This window comes from Ictalurus punctatus, chromosome 18 (assembly GCF_001660625.3).
Source record: "Ictalurus punctatus breed USDA103 chromosome 18, Coco_2.0, whole genome shotgun sequence".
Taxonomy (NCBI): Eukaryota; Metazoa; Chordata; class Actinopteri; order Siluriformes; family Ictaluridae; genus Ictalurus; species Ictalurus punctatus.
In genome coordinates this window covers 19,778,244-19,802,625 of record NC_030433.2, presented here as the reverse complement: position 1 = coordinate 19,802,625, position 24,382 = coordinate 19,778,244, and the positions used below count along the sequence as shown (strand labels likewise).

The 24,382-nt window shown below is 39.6% G+C and overlaps 3 protein-coding genes across 5 annotated transcripts in view; 1 reads left to right on the top strand and 2 right to left on the bottom strand.

The window, feature by feature from the left end:
* rpl17 (ribosomal protein L17) overlaps positions 1-24,382 on the bottom strand; it is a 214,496-nt gene that overhangs the window by 24,795 nt on the left and 165,319 nt on the right. The window lies entirely within an intron of this gene.
* Positions 10,921-16,030, top strand: nefma (neurofilament medium chain a). Its single transcript, XM_017493319.3, has 3 exons — positions 10,921-12,010; positions 13,212-13,336; positions 13,780-16,030. The coding sequence occupies exons 1-3, from the start codon at positions 11,012-11,014 to the stop codon at positions 15,161-15,163; spliced, it is 2,508 nt and encodes an 835-aa protein (XP_017348808.1). The 5' UTR covers positions 10,921-11,011; the 3' UTR covers positions 15,164-16,030.
* On the bottom strand, positions 20,831-23,379 carry nefla (neurofilament light chain a). The gene is made up of 4 exons (XM_017493320.3): positions 22,256-23,379; positions 21,959-22,083; positions 21,531-21,871; positions 20,831-21,460 (listed from the first exon to the last, which is right to left on the bottom strand). The coding sequence occupies exons 1-4, from the start codon at positions 23,306-23,308 to the stop codon at positions 21,042-21,044; spliced, it is 1,938 nt and encodes a 645-aa protein (XP_017348809.1). The 5' UTR covers positions 23,309-23,379; the 3' UTR covers positions 20,831-21,041.

Here is a 24,382-nt window from a genome sequence, read left to right as displayed (position 1 = left end):
CCCCACAATTCAAAGCCTCATAGGTACACTGTGTGTCCAAAAGTTTTGAACACCTGACTGTCACAATCATATGTGGTGCCACAAAGTTGGAAGCACTCAATTGTACAGAATGTCTTTATATGCTGTAGCATTACGATTTCCTTTCACTGGAACGAAGAAGCCCAAACTTGTTCCAGCATGACAATGTTCCTGTGCACAAAGCGAGTTCCATGAAGACATGGTTTGCCAGATTGCACTGGAAGAACTTGAGTGGTCTGCACAGAGCCCTGCCCTCAACCCCACTGAACATCTTTGGGATGAATTGGAATGCTGATTGCACCCCAGGGCTCTTCGGACAACATCAGTGCCTGACTTCACTAATGCTCTTGTGGTTGAATGGACACCAATCTACATAGCCATGCTCCAAAATCTAATGGAAAGCCTTCCCAGAAGAGTGGAGATTATTATTACAGCAAAGGGGAATACATCTGGAATGGGATGTTTAACTAGCACATATGGGTGTGATTGGTCAGGTACCTACAAACTTGTGGCCATATAGTGTAGCCAGCTAAACAGCCAACAGTTGCAGGAACATTTTTTGCTAGATATGGTGATGAAACTTACTGCAGCTAGTTGCCATGAATGATCAGAAGTGGTATCTAGCTAATAGCTTTGTAAGCAACTTAAGTAGCTTAGCTAAACACTACAATGCGCTAAAATTTTGTGCCGCTTCAACTTTTCTCTTCACCGAGAAAGCTGAGACTGACATCGGAGGACTACAAAACCAAATGTGCAATATTAGAAGGTGTGAGCAAGGAAAATGTGAAATCTCAGTGCACTGCTGTTTCAGAGCTCTGTATATGAGCCAAGCAGAGCCCTGTCAACAGATTTAAAACTCCAGAGAGAGAGAGAGAGAGAGAGAGAGAGAGAGAGAGAGAGAGAGAGAGAGAGAGAGAGAGAGAGAAAGAAAGAAAGATAGAGAGAGTGACTATGAAAAAATAAAACTGTAATGTCAATTTAATGATTACTATAAAAATGTCAGGATTTACAGAGCACAAGGACAAGGGAGAGAAAATGAGGAAACAGAAACGAGAGCAAGGATAGATTTGTCCACATGCATGGAATGAGAGTGGGGTTATTTTCAGACATGAATGCTTTTAGAGCCCATCAGAGAGAGAAAGAGAGAGTGGAAGAGCAAGAGAGAGAGAGAGAGAGCGAGAGAGAGAGAGAGAGAGAATGAATGATGGAGAGGCAGAGTCTGCAGTTCAATATGTCCTGCTTGACCCTTACAAAGACAGACAGGAGAAAGAGAGGGTGACTCTCCCCCCATTCCTTCAGTTATTATTCTTTTCATTATTGTTACTGTTGATGTTTTTAATGTTATTGGGCCTCACTTATCAAGTTAGATATTAACAGATTTATTCATAAATGGTCCATATGAGCATTTACACAAGAAATGTGGTGTTCATGAAAATCACGTGAATTCAGAAAACATTCTGTAGTTTGCAGTTTGTATTGTACTCCTGTTCCTGCGTGTGTGTAAATGTATGCATAAGAAAACCTCAACTTAATTCATTTCATATAATGTGATATCATTTACATGGACTACTGCACTTTTATATATGGAATATACTGTCAATGTTAAATAGCTTATTTCTATTATGTTTTTATTATGTCTTTCTGGTTTTTGTTCTAGTTTCTGGTTTTCTCGTTAACCCTTGACTGCCCTAGTTTGTTCATCGCCTGACCCATGCCTGAATCTTGACTCCTGGATTACGTCTCTGATGAAAATTTTTGTTCGGTTTGGCTTACACACACACTTACACACAACGTTATTAATATATCGATAAATGAGGACCAGTGTTAGTATTTTTACTCTCATTATGATTATGATCACGGCTATTAATATTGTTATTATTTACATTTCTGCAGGTATTTAGGTGTTAAACCTGGACAATGCTGAAATATAGGCTATGAGCTTCCCTTAACTGATAGCTACATTAGCATCAAAGCTCTTTTTCAAATCTAAAGAAATATCAGACACAAACATGAATCAGCTAATCAACTTGGTTAATTTAGGGTAAAGAATGGTGTTGTGTAAGTTTACTTTTGAAAATGTGTTATATTTTCACTCATTTAAAAAAAACTTTATTCACACTGACACTGTCTGATGAGTCATTCGATTCATTAAACTGCACCATGCACCATTTTCTGTGTCATATTCACTCCTCTTTGTGGTGGAGCTAAAAGCTCAGCAAATTAACAAGCATAAATCAGTATATGAGTGTAAATTTGTGTAGCTGTGTGTCAGGGTGTGTGTTGCGTCCTTTACTGTTGAGTGTCATTTCATCAGCATCGACTGTATGGAGGTTAAAGTTATTTGTGTCCACAGTATGATATATTGTGTAGACGCAGACATTACTGATGTGATGGAACTCTCACCTGATAGAGGACTCATGCTGCGATTGGTCGGCTAAACCATGTGACCACGCAGCCCACTGATGATGCTACCTCAGGATGCAAGGTCATAAATAATGTGCCGTACCCCTCCCTTTTACTCTGGCTGTCCAGATGATGTTGCTGCAGCTTTTCAGGAAAGCAGTTTGGTGTTTTTTTTTTTTTTGTGATACTTTTGAGGGTTTTTCTAGTCTGCTTCTCATATCAAAATACCTAAGGATGAAGGATAAGATTAAACAGCAGAAAAGAAAATATAATAATGAATTAAGATTGACAGCACCATGAGTATGTTTATATGCTTTGCTGTATAGATACTATAAAAAGCTAGTGTAGCTTTATAAAGTTTTGCATTTGTTGCATCAATTCAGATTCAGAAATTACAGAGGCAGAGATATGAGAGAGAGAGAGAGAGAGAGAGAGAGAGAGAGAGAGAGAGAGAGAGAGAGAGAGAGCTGCTGATGCATTGCAGATAAACTGCAGATCCTGGGCAACCCCTCCCTTGCCTCCATTCCATATGACATCACCATGTCTCCACCCTTATCGCTTCACTAAAGCTAATTCGGGTATGAGTCACTCGGTGCCCTGGACCCACAATAAAACCACTGTGACACTCGTCCAACTATAATATGCTACAGGTAGAAATGACCATTTTGGTCACATACAATTTTTTTTTTTTTTAGATTTTTTTTTTTATTAAAAATGCATCTTTATTATGTCTTCTCCTAAGCCCCACTGTGGGTTTTTTGTCCACTTACAGCCATCTCCTTATCTGAAACTAAGCACTTGAAGAAGGCTTTACGCTCCACCCATGTAACAATATGTACATCATGTTATGTAGTATCTCTGACAAGCTTGCTTCCTGTGAAAATGGAATTTTCAGTCATAAAAATATGGCTGTAATTATTAAACAGTTTATGTGTTTATGTGCCATTATGTAATTCCTTAAGACACTATAAACCATGCTATCTAGAGTCTTTTTGTTTTGAATTCAGGACCAAAATTCTCAGTTTCTATTACTTACCTTCTATTACTTATACCTAAGTATACATTCACTCCTATTCCTAATTAGAAGGACATTGCAGAGGAATAGTGGCAAGATATTGATAATTGTTGGATTTATGTCAGATCTTGTGCTGAAAATGGTGTAAAATAATTATTTATGAGTGCAAGGAATTTTCTTGATCAAATAATAAAAAAGTTGAAATAAATACTTTAGTTCTAATTTTAATTCACAGTCAGTAAGTCTTATTTGCATATATATATATATATATATATATATATATATATATATATATATATATATATATATATATATATATATATATATATATATATATATATGTTTCAATGTAATAAATACTTGTAAGGAAATCAACAGTTAACTGGACAAGTCCTTCTCTAACATGACGTTTTAAACCATTAAAATGATCTATATGGAATTATAAACTGTTTAAAACATCCGCATTGTGTTACTTTCAGCCATTTTTGTATTATTCCTGAGTGGCTGTGTTTGTGAAAATATCTTTTCACAAATAAAGCTCTAAAAATAATTTTTCATGACAGATTTCACTGACACTCTCATTAATATTTATAAAGCAGGCTCCCCAGTGTTCATTAATATTTATCAGCTTACTAATAACCTTCTCAACAAAGAGAAGAAGATTTTTTTTATCAGTCTTTTGTACCCTTCAAACCCGAGCAGAAATTTTGCTGATTCATTATTTAATGTGACGAAACAGTGAGATGAATCAGCAAAAGAGTCGACTCATTGAGTCAGTTCTTTTAGGTCAATGTTAAGAGCTGACTTACATTCATGAGCCCTTTTTTTTGTAGAGGTAGGCAATTAAGATCCTCTGTTTACACAGCAGGCGCAGTGACATTAATACAGGAATGCAAAAGAGTCAACTATTATTGGTACGCCCAGAGATCTGACTTACTGACAAGAGTGAGTAGTTTTGCAGCAGGAAGGTTTCATTTTTATGGTGGTTCATTCTTAGTATAGCAGGTACAAGTGGATCACCTATAGCAGTGTTGTTGTTATTGCTGTTGTGGTTTTAACACTGTGGGTTAATCATCCACTAATATTTTATTAGGGTAAGTATCCTAATCCACTCATCTCTTTTTTGCCATGCTACACTGTCCAATATAGAAGCTGCCCTCTATGCTCTATTCATTTGTTTTATTGTTACTTTCTTTCTATTTTACTTCAAATTTATTATTGTTTCATCACTCTGTAAAGCATTTTGTAAGCTTGTTTAAAGAAGTGCTGTATAAAGTTCACTGCTATTCATTTTAATGGCTCTAATGGCACCGTCTCAAATGGGCCAAGCCACCATATCTCTCTCTCTCTCTCTCTCTCTCACACACACACACACACACACACACACACACACACACACACACACATACAGCACTTTCGGTCTCAATTAGATAGAGCCTTAAATCATCAGTAAGAGCAGACTGAGGAACATGATCCCATCACCCAGAACGTGAACAGATTAATAAACACAGCTTTGACTTTCCCCAGTGTTGTTGATTTAACTGCAATCTGCTTTTCAAAAAATATTTATATTAAATTTACAAGCAACCAGCTGAGTGTATAAGCTTATTAACGTAAAATGAACACAAGTACAGTCTACTGCATGTCAAATTAGACTGCACATAACAATAACGTATGTAATTATACATGTTTTTTTTTTTAAACTGGTCTTTACACTTTTATTGTAGACTTGAAAGGACTTCATCAAACAAATCAATCTATTTGTCTGCTCAAAAAGGAACACAAAATACTCAATTCATTAAAAAAAATAATAATAACAAATAATGAAGTACACCCTATATAATACATTCTGAAAGAAAATATTAACAGTGACACACAGCACATTTTACCCCGAGATTTTATTACTGGACCTGAGTTTTGTTTTCTATTGGCTCTAAAGACAGATGTGGAAAACTCACCAGTCTGTAACCCTTTGACACATGTAGGATTGGTTGTCTTTTTTCTCTATGTGACCATATACTGTAATGATTTATAATATTAATATCCGTATCACTCAGAAATAGACGGGTTCAATTTTGAGTCTGGTTCCTCTCAAGGTTTCTACTTTGTGTCCTCTCAAGGTGTTTTTCTATGCTGGTTTTGCCTCTTGGCTTGTTGCTTACAGCCATACCACTCTGAGACTGCCCAATCTTGTCTGATCTCTGGCTTGTTCATTAGAAATCGGATTCCACGTCCAGATATCTGTAGTTGTAAGATGTAAGCTGCTGTATGACAATGCAATACAAAAAGTGCTACACAAATGAAGTCGTCAGTTCAAGTCAAATTTGTATATAAAGCACATTTAAAGGCAGTTGATCCAAAGTGCTGTACAAAACATTCAAATTCTTCACATTAAATAACATTATAAGACAAAGAATAAATATAAGTTTTAAGAGAAGATTTAAAAATAGCTAATGATGGAGCGGACCTCATGTGAAAAGGGAGACTGTTCCACAGTTTGGCACCAACCCAGATGAAATGTAATTGAATATTGCAACTTTATGTGATATCGATATTTCAAAGGCCAATTATGATGGTAATGATTTATAAATTATATATGAAATAAATAAATGATAAACATATTTTTCAGCCTCACTGCAAGCTTTCAGAGCTCTTTAGTACTGCAGAGAACCCACATTTATAGAAACATTAAGGTAACACAGACACACAATTGTATAGATTTATCCAGAGCTGTGTTAGTGTCTTACTTTCGAAGGCAAAACAACAGAAAACATTATAATACAAGCAACCAGGATGCTGCAGAATGATTAACACATTTTTTTTTTTTTTGCCTGGTTATATATGCATCGATGGAGTCAATCAATCAATCAATCAATCATTAAACATTAAACATTGCTGATTATTACAGTGCACACTGATACTGATTACAAATTTATTTATTTTTAAATAACTATATAATTATACATATGAAGTGACAGAGCTACATGACAGAGAGACTTAGGAGCCATTTGAATTACAATGTTTTCAACTAAAAAAGGAAAACTTTTTTACGTGGTTTGGCTGTTTGTTTACATGACAACGGAGTTTTGGGGCGTGAAAAGGCAAAATTTTGAAAATGGGTTTCAAAGTGCTAGTTTTTGTAAACGATTCCGTTATTGACTCCATGTAAATGTACAAAAAGAGAGGAAGAAAGAATGAGACAGTCTGTGTGTGTGTGTGTGTGTGTGTGTGTGTGTGTGTGTGTGTGTGTGAGAGAGAGACAGAGAGAGAGAGAGAGAGAATGAGACTGAGACACAGGGGGAGGGGAGACTGCGGCTGTTGTTTCAGGATATTTATGGTCGTCTGGGTCGGGACACATTCCTCCCCACATCTCCTCAGGCACAGGCCGTCTGTCCTTTAGCATCCCTCCGTCCAATCACCTCTATTTAACCAAACTCCAGGCTCAAATTAAGACCTGCCTGTCTATCACAGGCGTGTCCAGGGCATTCAAGGATAAAGACAAAGTATGTGTAGAGATGTGAATAACAATTTAGCTCTTCAGCTCAGTGATCGATCACATGCCATGTGAGGTTAGGAAGTTCATTAGCATTGTGCATCGACTGTGGCCAAGACATATTTGTTGTCAGAAAAAAATGTTTAAAAATGTTATGAACTGCCCTAATTTATTAACCATGTTAAACTCTTAGTGCTTAATTGCAGAAGTAAAGAAGCTAAACTTATATACTAAATGTATATATCAACTACAATGCAGTTATAAAGGAAAATACTTTTTTTGGTTGAACTGTTCCTTTAAATTGCATCCCGGCAGACCTGCAGTGATGTTTCTTTCTCACTAACACAAACCCAAACACACACACACACACACACACACACACACACAGTCTCCTTCTTTTCCTCCCTAAATGAATAAGACATGACAGTCAGAGAAAGACATTCAGCATGAGTGAGTACATGGTGTTCAGTGGATTTTGGTCAAAAAGCACCTCTGAGATGATGGCAGTTTTTTTGCATTGTGCTTCCCAGCAGTGAAGCATATTGCCTTACACCCACTCATTTCTGCTGAGTCACTGCATCACTGCACGCTGTTTAAAGGGGCAGGGGGGCTAGAGAGCACCCTGAGGGGTGAAAATACCATCCTCAGCTTTGAATCATCAGCTGCTGTGCTTCATATTAAGATACAATATGTGATCATGTGATGAGAGTGCCAGGGCTCTTATGCTGAATCCATTAGATCTTCCATATAGAGAATGCAAAGAAACAGTTCGGCCAAAAAAAAAAAAAAAAGAAAGTAGCAAATAGGCATTCAGCGAATGATTTTCTCTCAAATGATTTCTCTGACCTGTACTATGGTGTGTGTGGTCTGACATTTCGTCAGTTCTCCCCTAAGAAATTATTTCCTATCTGCAGTTAGTTATTTACTGTTTGATGCTTGCAAATGGAAGGAAAACCTATAACCATGGTTTCATTTTATCTTGTCATGTACAACCTCTTGTTAGATTTGTATACTGGCATTATGGAGGGGAAAAGATAAAGTTTGGAAATAAAGTAGCAGAGATCGTTCATGCTTCTGGTGAGTGTATGGAGCTAGTAGAGTTAGCTTGCTTTGTTAATCTGTTATTATGTTGGATAGACCACACCCACAAGCAATGACAGCAATGGTCGCTACACACCCAGAAGAGACAAAGTGACTTGCCACATGCTAGTCTGGGCACTCTGATGGGCTTGTGGAGTGACACACCTAAATATCATGAACGTCACTGGAAAGCTTTTGACCTGTACCTTCACGATTTGCTGCATTGCACTGGCGCCAGATTCAGATTTATTATGGGATTCAGATTATTTTAATCACTGTAGTATCTCTTTTATCTTCCCTGCCTGTGTCTCCAGATGCCCTGTAATGTTAGACGAGTCTGTATTGCGTATAACAGCAATAAATCAGTGGGCTCTTAAGCACTTGCTCATTCAGCACCCATATGTCCACCGCTCTAAAAACACAATGGCAATAATTAATGTGACAAGAGCCCATTATTGTACCTGGGATGCGTCATGTCTCTCATGCTACTGCTGCAGTGCTGCCTACAATGACTGTGGACGCTCTGCGGCGTCTGGATGAGCCTGTGCTGAATTTTAAAAACCCCAGCTCCATCACAAAAGCACCTTGAGCTCAGCTTGGCCCTGGCTGATTTAGACATTTGAAAGATATCTCCTTCCCCCAGAGCCACGAGGGAGTGCACGGCCAACACGAAGGCATGCTGCATGATCTGTGGTGCTACAGTTGCTCTGCATGAGTGCTCATAGATACTAACAAGGACAACACCAAACATCTATGGGGGAAAATATACCAGATATAACTGTCAGTCCATTCAGGACAAGCACATTGCATTTTTCTAACAAGGATCAGCACTCCCATTGGTCAAAGCTATTCCCTGAATGGGACATGATTTATAGGCACCTCCTGCCACTCTGATATAATGTATAATACAGTTGCAGAATTGCAATCTGCATTTGAATCAGGAGATAGCACATCGCATGGTTGCATTATCTGCAGCAGGTGTGGTCAGAGAGTTTGCAGTGACATCACACTGCAGCACAAGGAATAAAAAAATCAATATTAAAGATGGACTGAAGACTTCAGTTGTGGATAAAACATCTGAGAAGAAATAGGATCATTTTGGTTCAACATGAATGAGGGCTGCACAATGTATAATTTTGCTATATTGTTATTGAAATATTGGCCATTGAAATATGCAAATGAGCACCTCGTTTCTTTTTATAGCACCACTGAACCTGCTGACCCATTATAAAGGTTCTAGATATGTTTTCTGTGGCTGGGATTATTAGTCTAAGCATTGGCATGGCCGGGACCCTCCCAAAAAACATCATGGGCAGGACAATATAAACAAATAAACTACATAAATGACAATATGGTAAATAATAGCCAACTCATCTACAGACATGTTCATGGGAGGTGGAAGGACACCAGAAGGAAACAGACACAGATGTATAGGAAGAACACACAAAGTAACCGGCACTCTGTATAAAACCCAAGACCCTGGAGCTCATCTGAAATAAAAAGTATGTAAATGACCAGTCGTGCAAATTTGATTTAGCGCTTAATGCTGGCCACAGCTCCTGTGTTTGATATATGACAGCTGAGCACAGTGTATTTTCCTTCTGGAGCCAGAAAATCATTCATCAGTCTGCTTAGTGTCTGCTTATTACCCCTGGATCTTCTTGTCCCCCTGAACCTGTGCACACTAATAAAAGTTAATGCAATAACACATGGGAGAAAATGTCTCTTTGGCTAAAATAATGTCTTATAGGCCATTTAGACTGCAGTTATTGCCTATTTAATCAATTCTACATAATCATCAGCTCAGTGTCATGCAAAAGTGAAGAAAAAAAACAGAAAGTACAAAAGAAATACTTTTTTTGCTTAAACAAATGTATTTGCATATTTATTTAAAGTGATTAAAAGCAGAAATATACATATGTCCACATCAACAAGGCCTCGTCAAATTAAAAATAAAAAGGGGGAGGGCTTTTCTTTTCTTTTTACAGAAGACACCTATTGTAACAATTCTTTGCAAGATCAATACAGAAGTGTTCACCATAGACACCATGAAGACTGCTGTCCTTGGTGCTTAGTGATCAAACTGCATGCTTAGTCTCTGTCCAAGGTTCTGATAAAGTCATGCCTCCCTGATTCATTGGTCTCACCTTCTAAAATATGAAAATAGAATTGGAAACATTAGATATATATTTGAATATTTCTGTTTTACACTTTCGTGATACAGTTAATGTTGTTTTTTTTAATAGCAAGAAAACTGAACATATAAAGGTTTTTTATTTATTTTATTTTTTTACATTTTTTAAAGTTTTCATATATAAAGAATGGGCTAGGCATAAGGATTTGTTTCAGAAAATCACACTGAGTGTGAATCTACATTTGCAATGCAGGCAATAATAATAATAATAATAATAATAATAATAATAATAATAATAATAATAATAATAGCAGTGTTAAAACATCCAATAAAACAATCTAAAATGGTTACAAATAAATAAAAAGAGATTTGACAGTCCTATATATTTAATGTATGTTTGGTGTGTGCACGTGTTGTTTAATTAAAGTCGTACCTACACAGAAATATCAGTATATAACTGTTCTATTTTTTATATCAAATCAGAGGTTTTCAATCCCGCTTACTCAATGCACTACATTGTTTAATACAGAAAGTCATGATATGATTATGTCAAGCTGCTGCAATGCATGCAATTCAGAGCAAGCATTGAGAGCCCACCCTTACCCACACTCTCACACGCAACCTTGACCCATGTACTCTTTTCAGCCAGGATGCTAAACCACTGATAACTACAGCGTCCAGAGAGACCCTCCCACTAGGTGGGATCATTGGTCCACTCCAAATAATCCTGCACGACTGCAGTATATAAAGGACTCGTACAAGCTCTGAGGCGCTGTGAGAGCCACACACACCACACTCATACAGGCACCCGCCTCCACCTCACACGTTTCCCATTCATCTGAACACGGTCTCCACCGAACCTGTCCGGATGAGCTACTCGGTAGATGTTCTCGGAAGTCCCTTCCGGAGAGTGATGGACACTAGGACGAGCTACAGCCGCAGCAGCGGTGGCTCGGGCTCCAGCGGCTTCCGCTCGCAGACATGGTCCCGGGCCAGCCCGGTCTCAGCCGTACCTTACAAGAGAACGATCAACGAGAGCATGGATCTGAGCATGGACCTGACCACGCCGTCTTCAACGCTCAACGAGAAAGAGCAGCTACAGGGTCTGAACGACCGCTTCGCAGTGTACATCGACAAGGTGCACTTCCTGGAGGAGCAGAACAAGCAGATCGAGGCAGAGATCAACGCGCTGCGGAGGAAGCAGGTTTCCCGCACGCAGCTGAGCGAGGAGCACGAACGGGAGCTGCACGATCTCCGCGGTGCCATTGAGCAGCTGCACAGCGACAAGGCGCGTCTGCATCTTGATGCCGAACGCCTGCAGGACGACATCCAGCGACTGCGTGAGCGTCTGGAAGACGAAGCCCGTGTGCGCGCTGACACCGAAGCCATGACGCGCGCTCTGAAGAAGGACGCCGGAGACTCCACCCTGGCCAAAGCAGAACTCGAGAAGAAGATCCAGGCGCTCCTGGACGAGATCGCGTTCGTCCGCGGCGACCACGAGGAAGAGGTCGGCGAGTTGCTCGCACAGCTCCAGGCATCGCAAGCCGTTACCGCTGAGAAGAGGGAGTGGCAGAAGGCGGACATCACCGACGCTCTGCGAGAGATCCGCGTCCAGCTCGAGGGTCACTCCAACCGCAATCTGCAGCAGGTCGAAGACTGGTTTATGTGCCGCTATTCAAAACTGACGGAGGCCGCGGAGCAGAACAAGGACGCCATCAAGTCCGCCCGGGACGAGATCTCCGACTACCGGCGCCAGCTGCAGGCCAAAACAGTGGAGCTCGAGGCGGCCCGTGGGACCAAGGAGTCTCTGGAGAGGCAACTGAGCGACATCGAGGAGCGACACGGCTCCGACCTAGCCAGTCTTCAGGTAAACACCTCTCACCTATAGCGCTAAACAATCATAGACTAACTAACCTATTTTTTATTTTTTTTTTAAATAAAAATAATAATAATAATAATGATTGATAATTTGCAAAAATAGAGACTTGTTCACAGGAACCGGGCAGTCGGAATTTTAACTGGTTAATGTTTTTGCTGGTAAGACCAGAAAAAGGACTACACGATATTCCACGAGGTTTTTAGAGTTTCCTCATAAAGTCTTACTTAAAAGACTAATATTTGGTTTTATAACTACGGAACTTTTAAGTAATGTGATTCGAGTTTGGAAAAACGGCTCTAAACTTAAATCAAACTTTCATTGAATATTATTCTAATATAATAATAATTATTATTATATTCTACAATTATTATTATTATTATTATTATTATTATTATTATTATTATTATTATTACATGTGTGACATGTTTTATACACATTTCCATTCATTTTTGCCTTCTCAGAAAAATATAAATGTATAGGCTACTGCAGATTTGTCTAGAGGTTTTGATGCATAGCCGAGGTCAGACTGCACTGTAAATAACCTAGAGGTTTAACTGGTGATGAACAAAGCTTAACATAAATTAAAAATGTATTCTTAATTGTTATAATACTTAAGCTAGAATATGCACATTGCCATTACAGTAATCAACACAATTAAAACAAAAAATAAATCAAATACGTTGCAGAATTGACTGCAGTTGCAAAGGCGAGTCCACTGCAGCAGAGATGCTGTGTCATGGTGTAAAGGTTGAGAGAGAGAGAGAGAGAGAGAGAGAGAGAGAGAGAGAGAGAGAGAGAGAGAGAGAGAGAGAGAGAATGCAAACTCCTCTGCAGTCCCTGCTGTTCCCTTGGCTTAATCAGAATGCGGATTTTCCTCTCACTGTGTCCTCAAATCCCCCCATTCCACCACTAATCATCAGGTTCTTTTAAAATAGCACAGTTATTTCACTAGTGTGCAGCCAACAAAAGAAAGGCGTCGACTACAAGGACTTTTTTTTTTTGCTACTGTAGAATATTATGTTTCTGCAGTACAGAGGTTCTGCAATGAGCAGGATTAATTCAAGTTGGCATGAAAAGAATCCAGATGGGAAATTGACTTGTAGCATCATGACTAATTATTTGCTTGTTTATTGTTTTATGTATTTGTGCACTAACATTAGTCAGCACTGTATGTGTTTGCACCCGCTAGGAAACCATCCACCAACTGGATAACGAGCTGAAGAGCACGAAATGGGAGATGGCAAGACATCTGCGCGAATACCAAGACCTGCTGAATGTCAAAATGGCCCTAGATATAGAGATTGCAGCATACAGGTAAAGGTCTAGTCAGAAAGTTCCTGCTAACATTGTACTTTACAACTATTATTATGTTTTATATTCTCGTAAAAATTATACAGGATTAAACAAAATACTTAGCTTGTCACTAAAGTGACAAGAAATCTATACAAAGGCAAATTATAGCTATTGCTAAGGCAAAGACCCACAAATGGTTAATATGCCTGGTTGAACATTACATTTTTAAAGGGCACAGAACAAACATGTGAGACATGTGTTTGAGGTTTGAGGAAAATTGGTTTGAGGAAAAATTTGGAACTTGGACAGGCCTTAACAGATTTAATAGGCCTTGAAGACAATAACACTTAATATTAATAGTAATAATAAAGCTCCATGTCAAGTTTATATGTCTTCCTACTTTTGATTAGATTTGCCATCTACATTTATGCTAAATATATCATGACCCTGATCTATTCATATAGGAAACTACTTGAAGGAGAGGAGACCCACTTCAGCACATACCCCTATCGCCAGACTGTCACCAAAGGCCCCAAGGTCAAAGCAGAACCCCCCAAACTGAGGGTCCAGCACAAGTTTGTGGAAGAGATCATCGAGGAGACTCGGGTGGAAGATGAGAAATTGGAGATCGAAGAAGCCTTGGCAGAGATGGCAGCAGAACTGTCTGAAAAGAAAGAAGATGAAGGAGAGGAAGAAGCTGAAGAGGAGGCTGAGGAGAAAGAGGGAGAAGAGGAGGAGGTTGTCGCTTCAGCTCAGGCCAAAGTGAGTGCCAGCGCTCCTGCTGATGAGGCTGAGGAAGCTGAGACTAAAGAAGGTGATGAGGAAGAAGGTGATGATGAAGGAAAGGATGATGAAGAAGGCCAGGAAGAAAAGGAAGAAGAAAAAGGAGAAGATGCAGAGGAAGGTGGGGAAGGAGAAGATGAGGAGGAAGCAGAAGTTGAGGAAACTGTATTGAGCACCAAGGCACCTGAATCAAAGGCCTCACCAGAGAAGGAAAAGGCTGAAGAAGAAGGAGGTGCTGGAGAAGAAGAAGCAGGAGAGGAAGAGGTTGATGAGAAAGAAGCAGAAACTGAGGAGAAAGAATCTGAGAAAAAGGATGAGGCTGAGAAAGAGGCTGAACAAGCAAAAGATGATAAGGAGACCAAGTCTGACAAGGTTGAATCTCCTAAAGCAGAATCGCCAAAGGAGTCTCCCAAGAGTGAGTCTCCAAAGGCTTCATCACCAAAGAGTGAGAGCCCAAAACCTGCTTCTCCAAAGAGTGAGAGCCCAAAAGCTACTTCTCCAAAGAGTGAGAGCCCAAAAGCTACTTCTCCAAAGAGTGAGAGCCCAAAAGCTACTTCTCCAAAGAGTGAGAGCCCGAAGGCCCCAAAAGCAGAGGAAGCCAAGAAAGAAACTCCAAAACCTGAATCTCCAAAAAGTGAGAGTCCCAAGAAGGAAACAGCCACGGATGAGCCACAGAAGAAAGAAGAGTCAAAACCTGAAATAGCCGAAAAACCCAGCAAGGAGGAAAAGTCTGAAGAGAAGAAGACAGATAAGAAAGAAGACACTGGAAAGGAAGAAAAAGACAAAAAGGAGACGGAGAAAAAAGAGCCAGAGAAGAAAGATGTGATCTCAAATGGAGTGGATGAAAGCCCTACCAAGGATGATCCTAGCCAGAAGGTGGTCATAACCAAAACAGTGGAGACCATCACCACTGGCGAGGACGGAGCCAAACATGTCACCAAGTCCATCACAGTCACCGAAACAGTGAAAGCAGCAGAGGAGACAGTGGAGGAGAAAGTGATGGCCACCAAGAAAGTGGAGAAAGTCTCCACCCACTCTGTGAAGGAGATCACAGAAAACGAGTAGAGAAGCACCTAAATTAAACCGCGAAGATGAGTCGAAGAAGCACTAGCGCTCCAACCCAAGCTAACTTTACAAAGAAACCATAAAGCTAGATAATGATGTATCTAATTACATTTACCATTCAGAAAATTTAACATAATTTAACAGAAACAAAAAAATATGCACAGAGAGAAGCCATACGATGCGGCAAGCTAAAAAATTTAAATGCATGTTGAGTGACAGCTTTAAATCGGTTTTGCTGCAGATGCTGTGTAGGTATCAGGGTCTCGAATGTCTTCCTTTCTGTCTGCAATACCTGAGGGTGGGCATAGGGGGTGGGTATGGCACTTGGGGTGGGCGCGTCTGCATGCCAGCTCAGGGGGGAGCATGCTCCCCTACTCTTCGGGGTAGAAAAACAATCCGTATGTATGAAAGCAAATCAGATTGACACAGCTTAAGAATGTATGCTGAGAGAGTGGCAGAAATATATGTGATGTCGAATTCTCTTTGTCTTGAGGACTATTAGAGTGTGACAAAAATCTGCGTTCCAACAAAGTAGCCTTACTAATGCAAAAGCGTGAGGACACACTGACTGAGCCAACAACAAACACAAAATACAGTTTTGAACAAAGGATGATACAAGCAAGCCCATGATCATATTCATACAGTACATAAAGCAATTAAGAAACTCCTTAGCCTTAAACATGCTTTTTACTGTTGTCTATTATGTTTACGTAATGAGTGCAAATGACAATAAAATCCCAATGATGTGCACATACATTCTCGTATGCATAGACTGGACTTGAAATATACTTCTTACACATTAATGAGGTGCTACGGTTTGCAATCCCATGTCTTTAGTCATCGTAATGCATTTCAGCATATGCTCAATAAACATCATACTGAAATATGTTGAGTTGCAAGTGTTTTTGTTTTGTGTACATGGTTTGTATCTCATTTTTTCTATTTCAGATCCATATTAATTCAGTATAGCAGTAAGTACATTAAATACATTTTATTAGGAATTTCTCAAATGGTGTAAAACAGTGGATAGGAATAAGTTGGGTAATGTGGTATATCATCTACATTTACACTGATTATGTTTGCAGCTGCTTATTTCTCAAGTGATGCTATGTATATGTGATGTAATGTATATGTGAGCCAGAATGCAATTCAAGTAACAAGCCAACAGAACTGAGTGTTATCACATAACATCAGGGAAAAGGTGGAAAATCTAAAGGGTCATGACTAAATATACAGAAAACTTGTCACAAAGCAGTCAACGTACAAATGTTACAATCCTACAAAAGCAGAGAGTGTGTATACATCAACAGAATGAGTTCATGTACAATAGATGGGCGGAGTTCTCTTGGTCACGCTAAAGGCAGCACTAAGGACTTGAACGAGTTGCACTGCCTCATTAACCTTGCAAAATATCTTAATTTCTGCCACATTAATCATTCACTACATTGCCTATGTAGCTCAAACACTAAACAAGACCAATCATGTTTGGGTAGAATAACTAGGACCAATAATTTCCAATACACACTCACTGGCCACTTAACTAGGAACTCCTGTATGTCTGCTCATTAATACACTTTTCTAATCAGCCAATCATGTGGCAGTGGTGCAATACATAAAGTCATGTGGGTACAGATAAAGAGCTTCAGTTAATGTTAATAAAACATCAGAATAGAAAAAATTGATCTCAGTGACTTTGGGTGTGGCAAGGTTGTTGGTGAAAGACAGGCTGGTATAAGTATTTCAGAAACTGCTGATCTCCTGGGATATTCATGCAGAACAGTCTCTGGAGGTTACAGAAAATGGTGCAAAAAAACTTCCAGTGAGCAAATAACTTCCAGTGAGAGAGGTTGGAGGAGAATGGCCAGACTGGATTGAGCTGACAAGAAATAGTTACCATATTCAAAGAACTGATTTGAGCAGAAAAGCATCTCAGAATCATGTCAAACCTTTAGGCAGATGGGCTGCAACAGAAGAAGACCACATCAGGTTCCACTCAGAGGCTAGAGTGGGCACAGGCTCACCAAGACTGGATCGCTGAAGAAACATCCTGATGAATCCTGATTTCTGCTGCATCATGCAGATGGTAGGGTCAGAATTTGGTATCAACAGCATTATTCAGTGGACCCACCCTGCCTTATATTAACAGTTCAGGCTGGTGGTGGTGGTGTCATGGTGTGTGGAATGTTTTCTTGGCAGACATTGTGCCCCATAATACCAATCGAGCATTCTTTAAATTCTACAGTCTGTCTGAGTCTTATTGTTGCACATGTCCATCTGATTACTGACAAATCTCTCAGCAATTATTTGAGTAAACATTGCAACACAGACCAGAATTTCAAAGAAATGTTTAAAACAGCTTGGGAAAAATCATGTCTCCAGAACAATTTCATACAAAGGTCACTTGGCAGTGAATACCTTTATCATTTACATTTATTCATTTAGCAGACGCTTTTATCCAAAGCAACTTACAAACGAGGAAATACAAGCAAAGCGGTATATAATGCAGAGAACAATACAAGATCGTTAATTGCGTTCTAGAAGAAGCAAAGTGCACAGAATAGAGGTGCAAGAGCCAGAGTAAGGTGTTTTTTTTGGAGGGGGGTTTTAGGGGTTAGTTATGTGTTTACGGAAGAGCTGGGTCTTTAGCTGTTTTTTGAAGATAGTGACAGATTCAGCGGTCCCGATTGAGGTTGTGAAGGTTCTGGAAAGGGACCTTGGATCACGCTAAGAAGGCACTACTAAGCGTCGGTCATTAAGCGATCGCAGATTGCGTGAGGGAACGTGTTGTTCCAGACAAGGCAGTAAACCCAATTTTATGTGTCAGAAGGGAAAATAATCTAAAACTAATAATGAAATTATAGATTCTCTCCAAATTACACCACACTTGCTCACCATTACCAACATCTTCAAAACAGTATTTTTAACATTCATAAGCAAACATATAATATCAAGCCCTAATAGCAAATTTCCAACACAACAGCCGTGATTGTCCTATATAAGATATTCTAAAGTGCTGTGAAACAGTATTTGCCCTTTTGGATCATTGTGCTGTTGTAGAACGAAATCTCTTGTCAGCTTTACTTTCTTCACTCACTGTGTCATATTTGCTTCCAAAATAATTGCTGATATTTACTGGAATCCATTCTTCCATCTCCCATGTTCCAAGTGTTATGTTTTTTGAGCCTCTGGCTCCCCATGCTTAACAGTTTGCAAGGTATTCTTTTCATCAAAAGCTGCTGCTTTCTTCAAATGTATCTTTGGTGACTGGGGCCAAGGAGTTCCATTTTTACTTCCATAGCACTTGTTTTCAAAATGTCTCTGGTTTATCTAGAGGCTGTTTTGCACACATCAGACATTCATTTTTGTTGTAGGTAAGGTTTCCTTCTGATGATTCTTCCATGCAGATCATGTTTGTGCAAGCAATGCTGCCCATTAGAATGGTGCATCAGGTAGACCTTCCTGTGAGTGATTTAATATTTTGATAGCTTTCCTCTGCTTTATAGATATCAATTACCATCAATTTTCAGATCCTTGGTCAGATGTTTAGAGGAACCCATGGTTGTTGAGATCACATGGTTTAGTTGTTGGCACATGGTTTGAAGAGAATTTATTAGGCTCTGGAATTGTTATTCCTAATGACAATTGACCTGCCTCACAAGTCCTAATTAATCAATTAAATTAATTAAGTAATTAAGTTAATTCAGTTCTAAGACTTTACAACTGGAAGGGTGTCCAAAGTTTTGCACAGGCTCCAACTACTATTTTTTTTCTATTTTTTAATTTTAGCAAATAAAGTAATTATTACATTATTACTTATTAGTAGTAGTAGTAATTATTACATTATTATTAACATTGCAGAAATTTTTTTTTAATAGTTTGCTGCAGAGGTTGTGTTTATTTCTTTTCACTTCACAAATCAATCAAATATGTAATTATGCCAGAGATGCAGAGCTATATATAATATAGCCAAAAAATGATGCAACTACTTTTCGGATCATTTGCAGGAAGCTGTAAAATTATAAGAAGGAATGTTATGTGTGTGTGTGTGTGTGTGTGTGTGTGTGTGTGTGTGTGTGTGTGTGTGTGTGTGTGTGTGTGTGTGTGTGTGTGTGTGTGCGTGCAGGCTGGTGTATGGCTCTGTAGACAATTCCTGAATGAGTACAACGTGAAAAATGGCATTCTAATAAAGTTTAAATCTACAAGGCCTCATATTTGGAAAGACATAATCAGATCACAAGCTGAATACTCTGTTGAGAATATTACTTTCCAAAAATAACTGTGGTGTGTTGTTTATGTTTTAATAATGTATTGCTTTTCACCATATAAAAAAAAAAACCTACATTATTTTTCAGGGCCTGATTAACATGGTTCATATCTACACTGTATAATTTTGTAAGCAATAAAATTATTCGTATTGAGTAACATATGACTGAAATAGGTTCATGAAAGAGATCAAGCAGATTTGTCAGTATATTATAATCTGTAACAATATTTTTCCATCCTGTGTTATTTTATTCAAACATGTACAAAGGTTTGTACATCTATGTGCAATTTGGAATTTTCCAAAATTAGGCATTAAGATACCCAATGACACTATGCAGAAGTAAATGTAAAGAGAAAAAAGGACACAAACACTGCACTAAAAAATAAAATAAATAAATATAAGCATATTAGTGAGTGCTTTTCTTTGTAAAAAGTTATTTTTTAAAAAACTCTATTTGTGTGTGTGTCTGTGTGTGTGTGTGTGTGTGTGTGTGTGTGTGTGTGTGTGTGTGTGTGTGTGTGTGTGTGTGTTTTACAAAAGGAAATATGTATATTAGAAATAAGTCTTAAATTTATTTAAGTTGTACATTTGTTATATAAGTTGTACATATCTTTGGTCATAAATAAAACTTAATAATTTGTTATTAATACAATATATTAGCCACATTATTAAAAGTGACATTGAATTTTACTCAATGTCACTTTTTCTTAAAGAAAATTAAAATGCTAGTCTTTAAAATAATAAAAAAAATTCAAGTGCTAGCAATAGTGTGTGTGAAATTATTAGCAGCTACTGGCCATGTAGGACATGTGTGGGTTTTTCCCCCATGCTGTCTCAAAAGAAACTTGGCTATACATTAGGAAGGAAACACTGTGGTGCTGTTATAGTGTTATAGTAAAATACTGAGTGACAGGGAGTTACAGTTACCACCCTAAATCTGATTATTTTCCTATAACAGCATGGCCACAAGTGTTTTCTTCAGATTATACCACATGTATTTTTTATTTATTAAAGAACATATCATCATTTTTTTTTATTTACAATTAGTAAATTGATTTATTACTTCCTTAATTACTTTATTACTTACTTATTTATTAATTACTTGATTTAATATTGTAGGGACAAGTTATTTCCTGTTATCACTTACATAACAGCACCTATAGACATTTGTTCCCTTATAAAAAAAATAATAAAAACTGCCACTTATCATGTAACCACAAATGTAACCAAAATTCTCTCCTGAGCACATTTCTGTGATAGAAAATGGTGTTGCGGTTTGCTATGTGTCATTTTATGCATAATGAGTATAACAGTGGAACTGAAGAACAGAAGCGGGCCAAGAACCGAACTATAGTAATGCACACAGAAGGCTTGCTGTAAATAAAATAATGAGAGAGTCTCAGTGATATCAGAGGCATAGATTTTATTGCACTTGCAGCAACATTTCACTTTTTCACATTTAGTACTTTTTCATTCATAAATATAGTGCAGCGGTTTGCTTTCAAAGCAGTTCTAGCTGATTCTATATGCAAGTTATCATTGCATTGCAATTTGGATTCAGCGCCATCGTCAGAGGATAAATACGTGCAGGTTTTTGTACTGCCTGAGATATATTTACTTCTTTGCTTCGGGTTTGTCTGCTTCCTCTTTCTGCTTTTCCTGCTCTTGCTTTCCCTCTGCTTTAGCTTCACCAACTTCATCTTTTGCTTTTGGTTTTTCTGTTTCTTTGGGTTTGGCTTTCTCGGGCTCCTCCTTGACCTTTTCTTTAGCTGGTGTAGGTTTTGTATCAGCTTCTTCCTTAACTGGCTCAGCTGCTTTACTATCCTCCTTATCTTTTTCTGAGTCTGTCTCAGCCTCGACCTTTTCATCCCCTTTTTCCTCATCTTTCTTTGCCTCTTCCTCCTCTCCTTCTTTCTCACCACTCTCCTCCTCCACCTGTGCAGCTTCTTCTTCTCCTTCCTGCTCCTCACCCTCTTTAACCTCCTCTTCACCTCCTTCCTTTTCTTCCTCCTGTGCAGCCTCCTCTTCTTTCTCTGCAAAAGAGAAGTTATTAAATAACAGATATTGATATCAGAAGAAGGAACATCTAAAATGTCAACTTACCCTCTTGTTCCTCCCCTGCTTCATCTTTCTCCTCATCCCCCTCTTCCTTATCTTCTTCCTTCTCCTCCTTCTTTTCTTCTTCTTCTTCTTCTACTTCTTCCTTCTCTTCCTCTTCCTTTTCCTCTTCCTCCTCTTCTACCTCTTCCTCTTCCTCCTTAGATGGTTCTGCAGATAGGGTGTAGCTCACCAGGCGAGAGCTGAGCAGATAGGGGGCAGCAGAGGTCACACTGGACTGGACAGAAAAGACTGGGCGTGAATAGGAAGGAGCCATTGTGTAGGAACTGGCCAAGCTTCCTGCCATGCCAGCATTGATGCGGGTTTCCTCACCCTCCAAGAGCTTCCTGTTAGGAGCGAGCATCACAAGAAAAGTTCATCAGTTATCTTATCAAACACAAAATATACAGTGTTCTGTTTCTGGTGTTTCCTACCTGTATGCAGCTATTTCAATATCGAGGGCCATCTTGACATTGAGGAGATCCTGGTACTCTTTAAGGTACCTGGCCATTTCCCCTTTAGTGCCTCTCAGTTCATTGTCAAGCTCATTGATTGTGTCCTGCAGGCCATGTAAAGGTCAATTAGCATTATAAAGTGACCTTTTATAATCAATCAGTTTGCTACAACATGTTAAATTGTATCTGACATTTTATGACATAAAAGAACTACTCGAGCTTTACTTTTGCTTTAAATAATTTAATTTGTTTATACCAGCAGTGATATAGACTTACTTGCATAGCCGTGATTTCTGCACTCTGCTTGTCCTCCAATTCCCTCAGCTGTTTCTCCAATGATTCATTAAGGTTTTTGCAGGCATCTATTTCCAGGATACGTGCCTGTAGCTGTCGCCGGTACTCGCCTGCTTCATCCTTGGAGGTCCTCACAGCGCTGGTGTGGTGGGCCACGGTCTCCGTCAGGTGCCCCATTTTCCCACGGAACCAATCTTCTGCAGCCTGCATATTGCGCGCTGCCAGCCTCTCGTACTGTGCCCGGATGTCTCGCAGGGCACTCGACAGGTCTGGTTTGGTTGTCTCAGTTTCAACAGCTATCTGCGCACCATACTGGATCTGCACTTGCAGCTCAGAGATCTCTCCCTCATGGAGCTTCTTGAGGAAGGCCAGCTCATCCAGAAGGACACCCACTCTCTTCTCCAGTTCCACCTGGGTAAGAGCTCGCTCATCTGCCTCTTTGCGTGCATCCATGAGCCTGGCCTCAGAGTTCTCACGCTCCAGGGCCTCCTCATCGTACTGCCTCTGCAGGGCCCTCAGAGTTTCTTCCAAGTGCTCCCTCCGGCTCAGAGCATGCTGCTTCTCCTGTTCAGCCTCATCCACAGCAGCTCGGAGAGCACGAGCTTCATGCTCATACAAGGCACGCAGGCAGGATGGCTCATTGTGCCTCTGCCTCAGCAGAAGCAGTTCGGCCTCGAGGGCTCGGTTCTGCTGCTCGAGCTCATGGACACGCTCTATGAAGCCAGCAAAGCGATCATTGAGCTCCTGCAGCTGTGCCTTCTCCTGAGTGCGTACCGCTCTGAGTTCAGAGCCCACCTGCGCTGCTTGGCTCAGGTCCAGCTCCAGAGGGTGGCCAGCGCTGCTCAGCAGCAAGGAGGATGTGGACGAGACACGCCCAGGGGAGCTGTACTGAAACCGAGCTGAGGATAGCGGAGATGAGTGGCTGGAGTACACGGTGCGGGAACGGGTCCGCGTCGCCACACGTGGGGGTGCACTCTCCACATACCAGCGTTTGTATGCAGAGGTGTAGTAAGGATCAAAACCGATGCCACTCATGGCTTCAAGGACAATCTGCTCTGTCTCTTTCCTCCTCTCACAGCTAGCAGACTGAGACACTGCTGTCTCTGCTGCAGTCCCGGCTGCTTATATAGCCAGGAAGACCAGGTTTGACGCAAGCGCTTTTCTAAACTCTGACTATGCAGTATCGATTGAAGGAGAGAGTGGGAGGAGCAGAGAAAGAGAGAGGAAGACAGAGAGGGGAAGGGAGGGGTGGTAGAGAGCGTGTGAGGAAATGAAAGCACCATGGAAGAGAAAGGATGGTGCAAGACAGTAAAGATTTAGAGAATTGTTATTATTATTATTATAATTATTATTGTTGTTGTTGTTGTTTGCATAATTATATATTATTTCAGTAGCACTTTTTCATTTTGAGCCCAAGACTTCCAAGTGAAGTAGACTATATTAAGCAAAAGTATGTGGATACCTGACCAATCACAATCATATGTGCTTGCTGAACGTCCCATTCCAGATGAAGTCCCCCTTTGCTGTTATAATAAGGTCCATTCTTCTGGGAAAGCTCTCCATGGAGATTTGTGCATATTCAGCCACAAGGACATTAGTGAGGTTGGGCACTTATGTTGGGCAAGAAGGTCTGACACACAGTCAGCATCCCAATTCATTCCAAAGGTGTTCAGTAGGGTTGATGTCAGAGCTCTGTGCAGGCTATTCTACTTATTCCAAACCAACATTGCCAAACCATGTCTTCATGGACCTTGTTTTGTGCACAGGGTCATTGTCATGCTGGAACAGGATTGGATTACTTCCCTTAGTGCCAAAGAAGGGGAAACTGTAATGCTACAGCATACAAAGACATTCTAGACAATTGTGTGCTTCCAAACTTGTGGTAACAATTTGTGGAAGGCCCACATATGGGTGTGATGGTCAGGTGTCCACATTCTTTTGGCCATATAGTGTGCATATAAAATACAAAATAATTAAGCAATCTGATATAATAGCAATTGTAAAAGACACAAAACATGAAACCCAAACAATCCCCTTGTCTAGAGTGAAAAAGCATATATCAATATATGTTTAAGAAAAATATAGTGTTTAATTTGTTCTGTTTATGAC

Excerpts from the sequence above, each read along its gene's own strand:
- nefma (XM_017493319.3), top strand. The coding sequence starts at position 11,012 with ATGAGCTACTCGGTAGATGTTCTCGGAAGTCCCTTCCGGAGAGTGATG. Across the intron at positions 12,011-13,211 it reads CCGACCTAGCCAGTCTTCAG|GAAACCATCCACCAACTGGA; the intron begins GTAAACACCTCT and ends TGCACCCGCTAG. Across the intron at positions 13,337-13,779 it reads ATAGAGATTGCAGCATACAG|GAAACTACTTGAAGGAGAGG; the intron begins GTAAAGGTCTAG and ends CTATTCATATAG.
- nefla (XM_017493320.3), bottom strand. The coding sequence starts at position 23,308 with ATGAGTGGCATCGGTTTTGATCCTTACTACACCTCTGCATACAAACGC. Across the intron at positions 21,872-21,958 it reads ATTGAAATAGCTGCATACAG|GAAGCTCTTGGAGGGTGAGG; the intron begins GTAGGAAACACC and ends CGCTCCTAACAG. Across the intron at positions 21,461-21,530 it reads AGCAGGGGAGGAACAAGAGG|AGAAAGAAGAGGAGGCTGCA; the intron begins GTAAGTTGACAT and ends TCTCTTTTGCAG.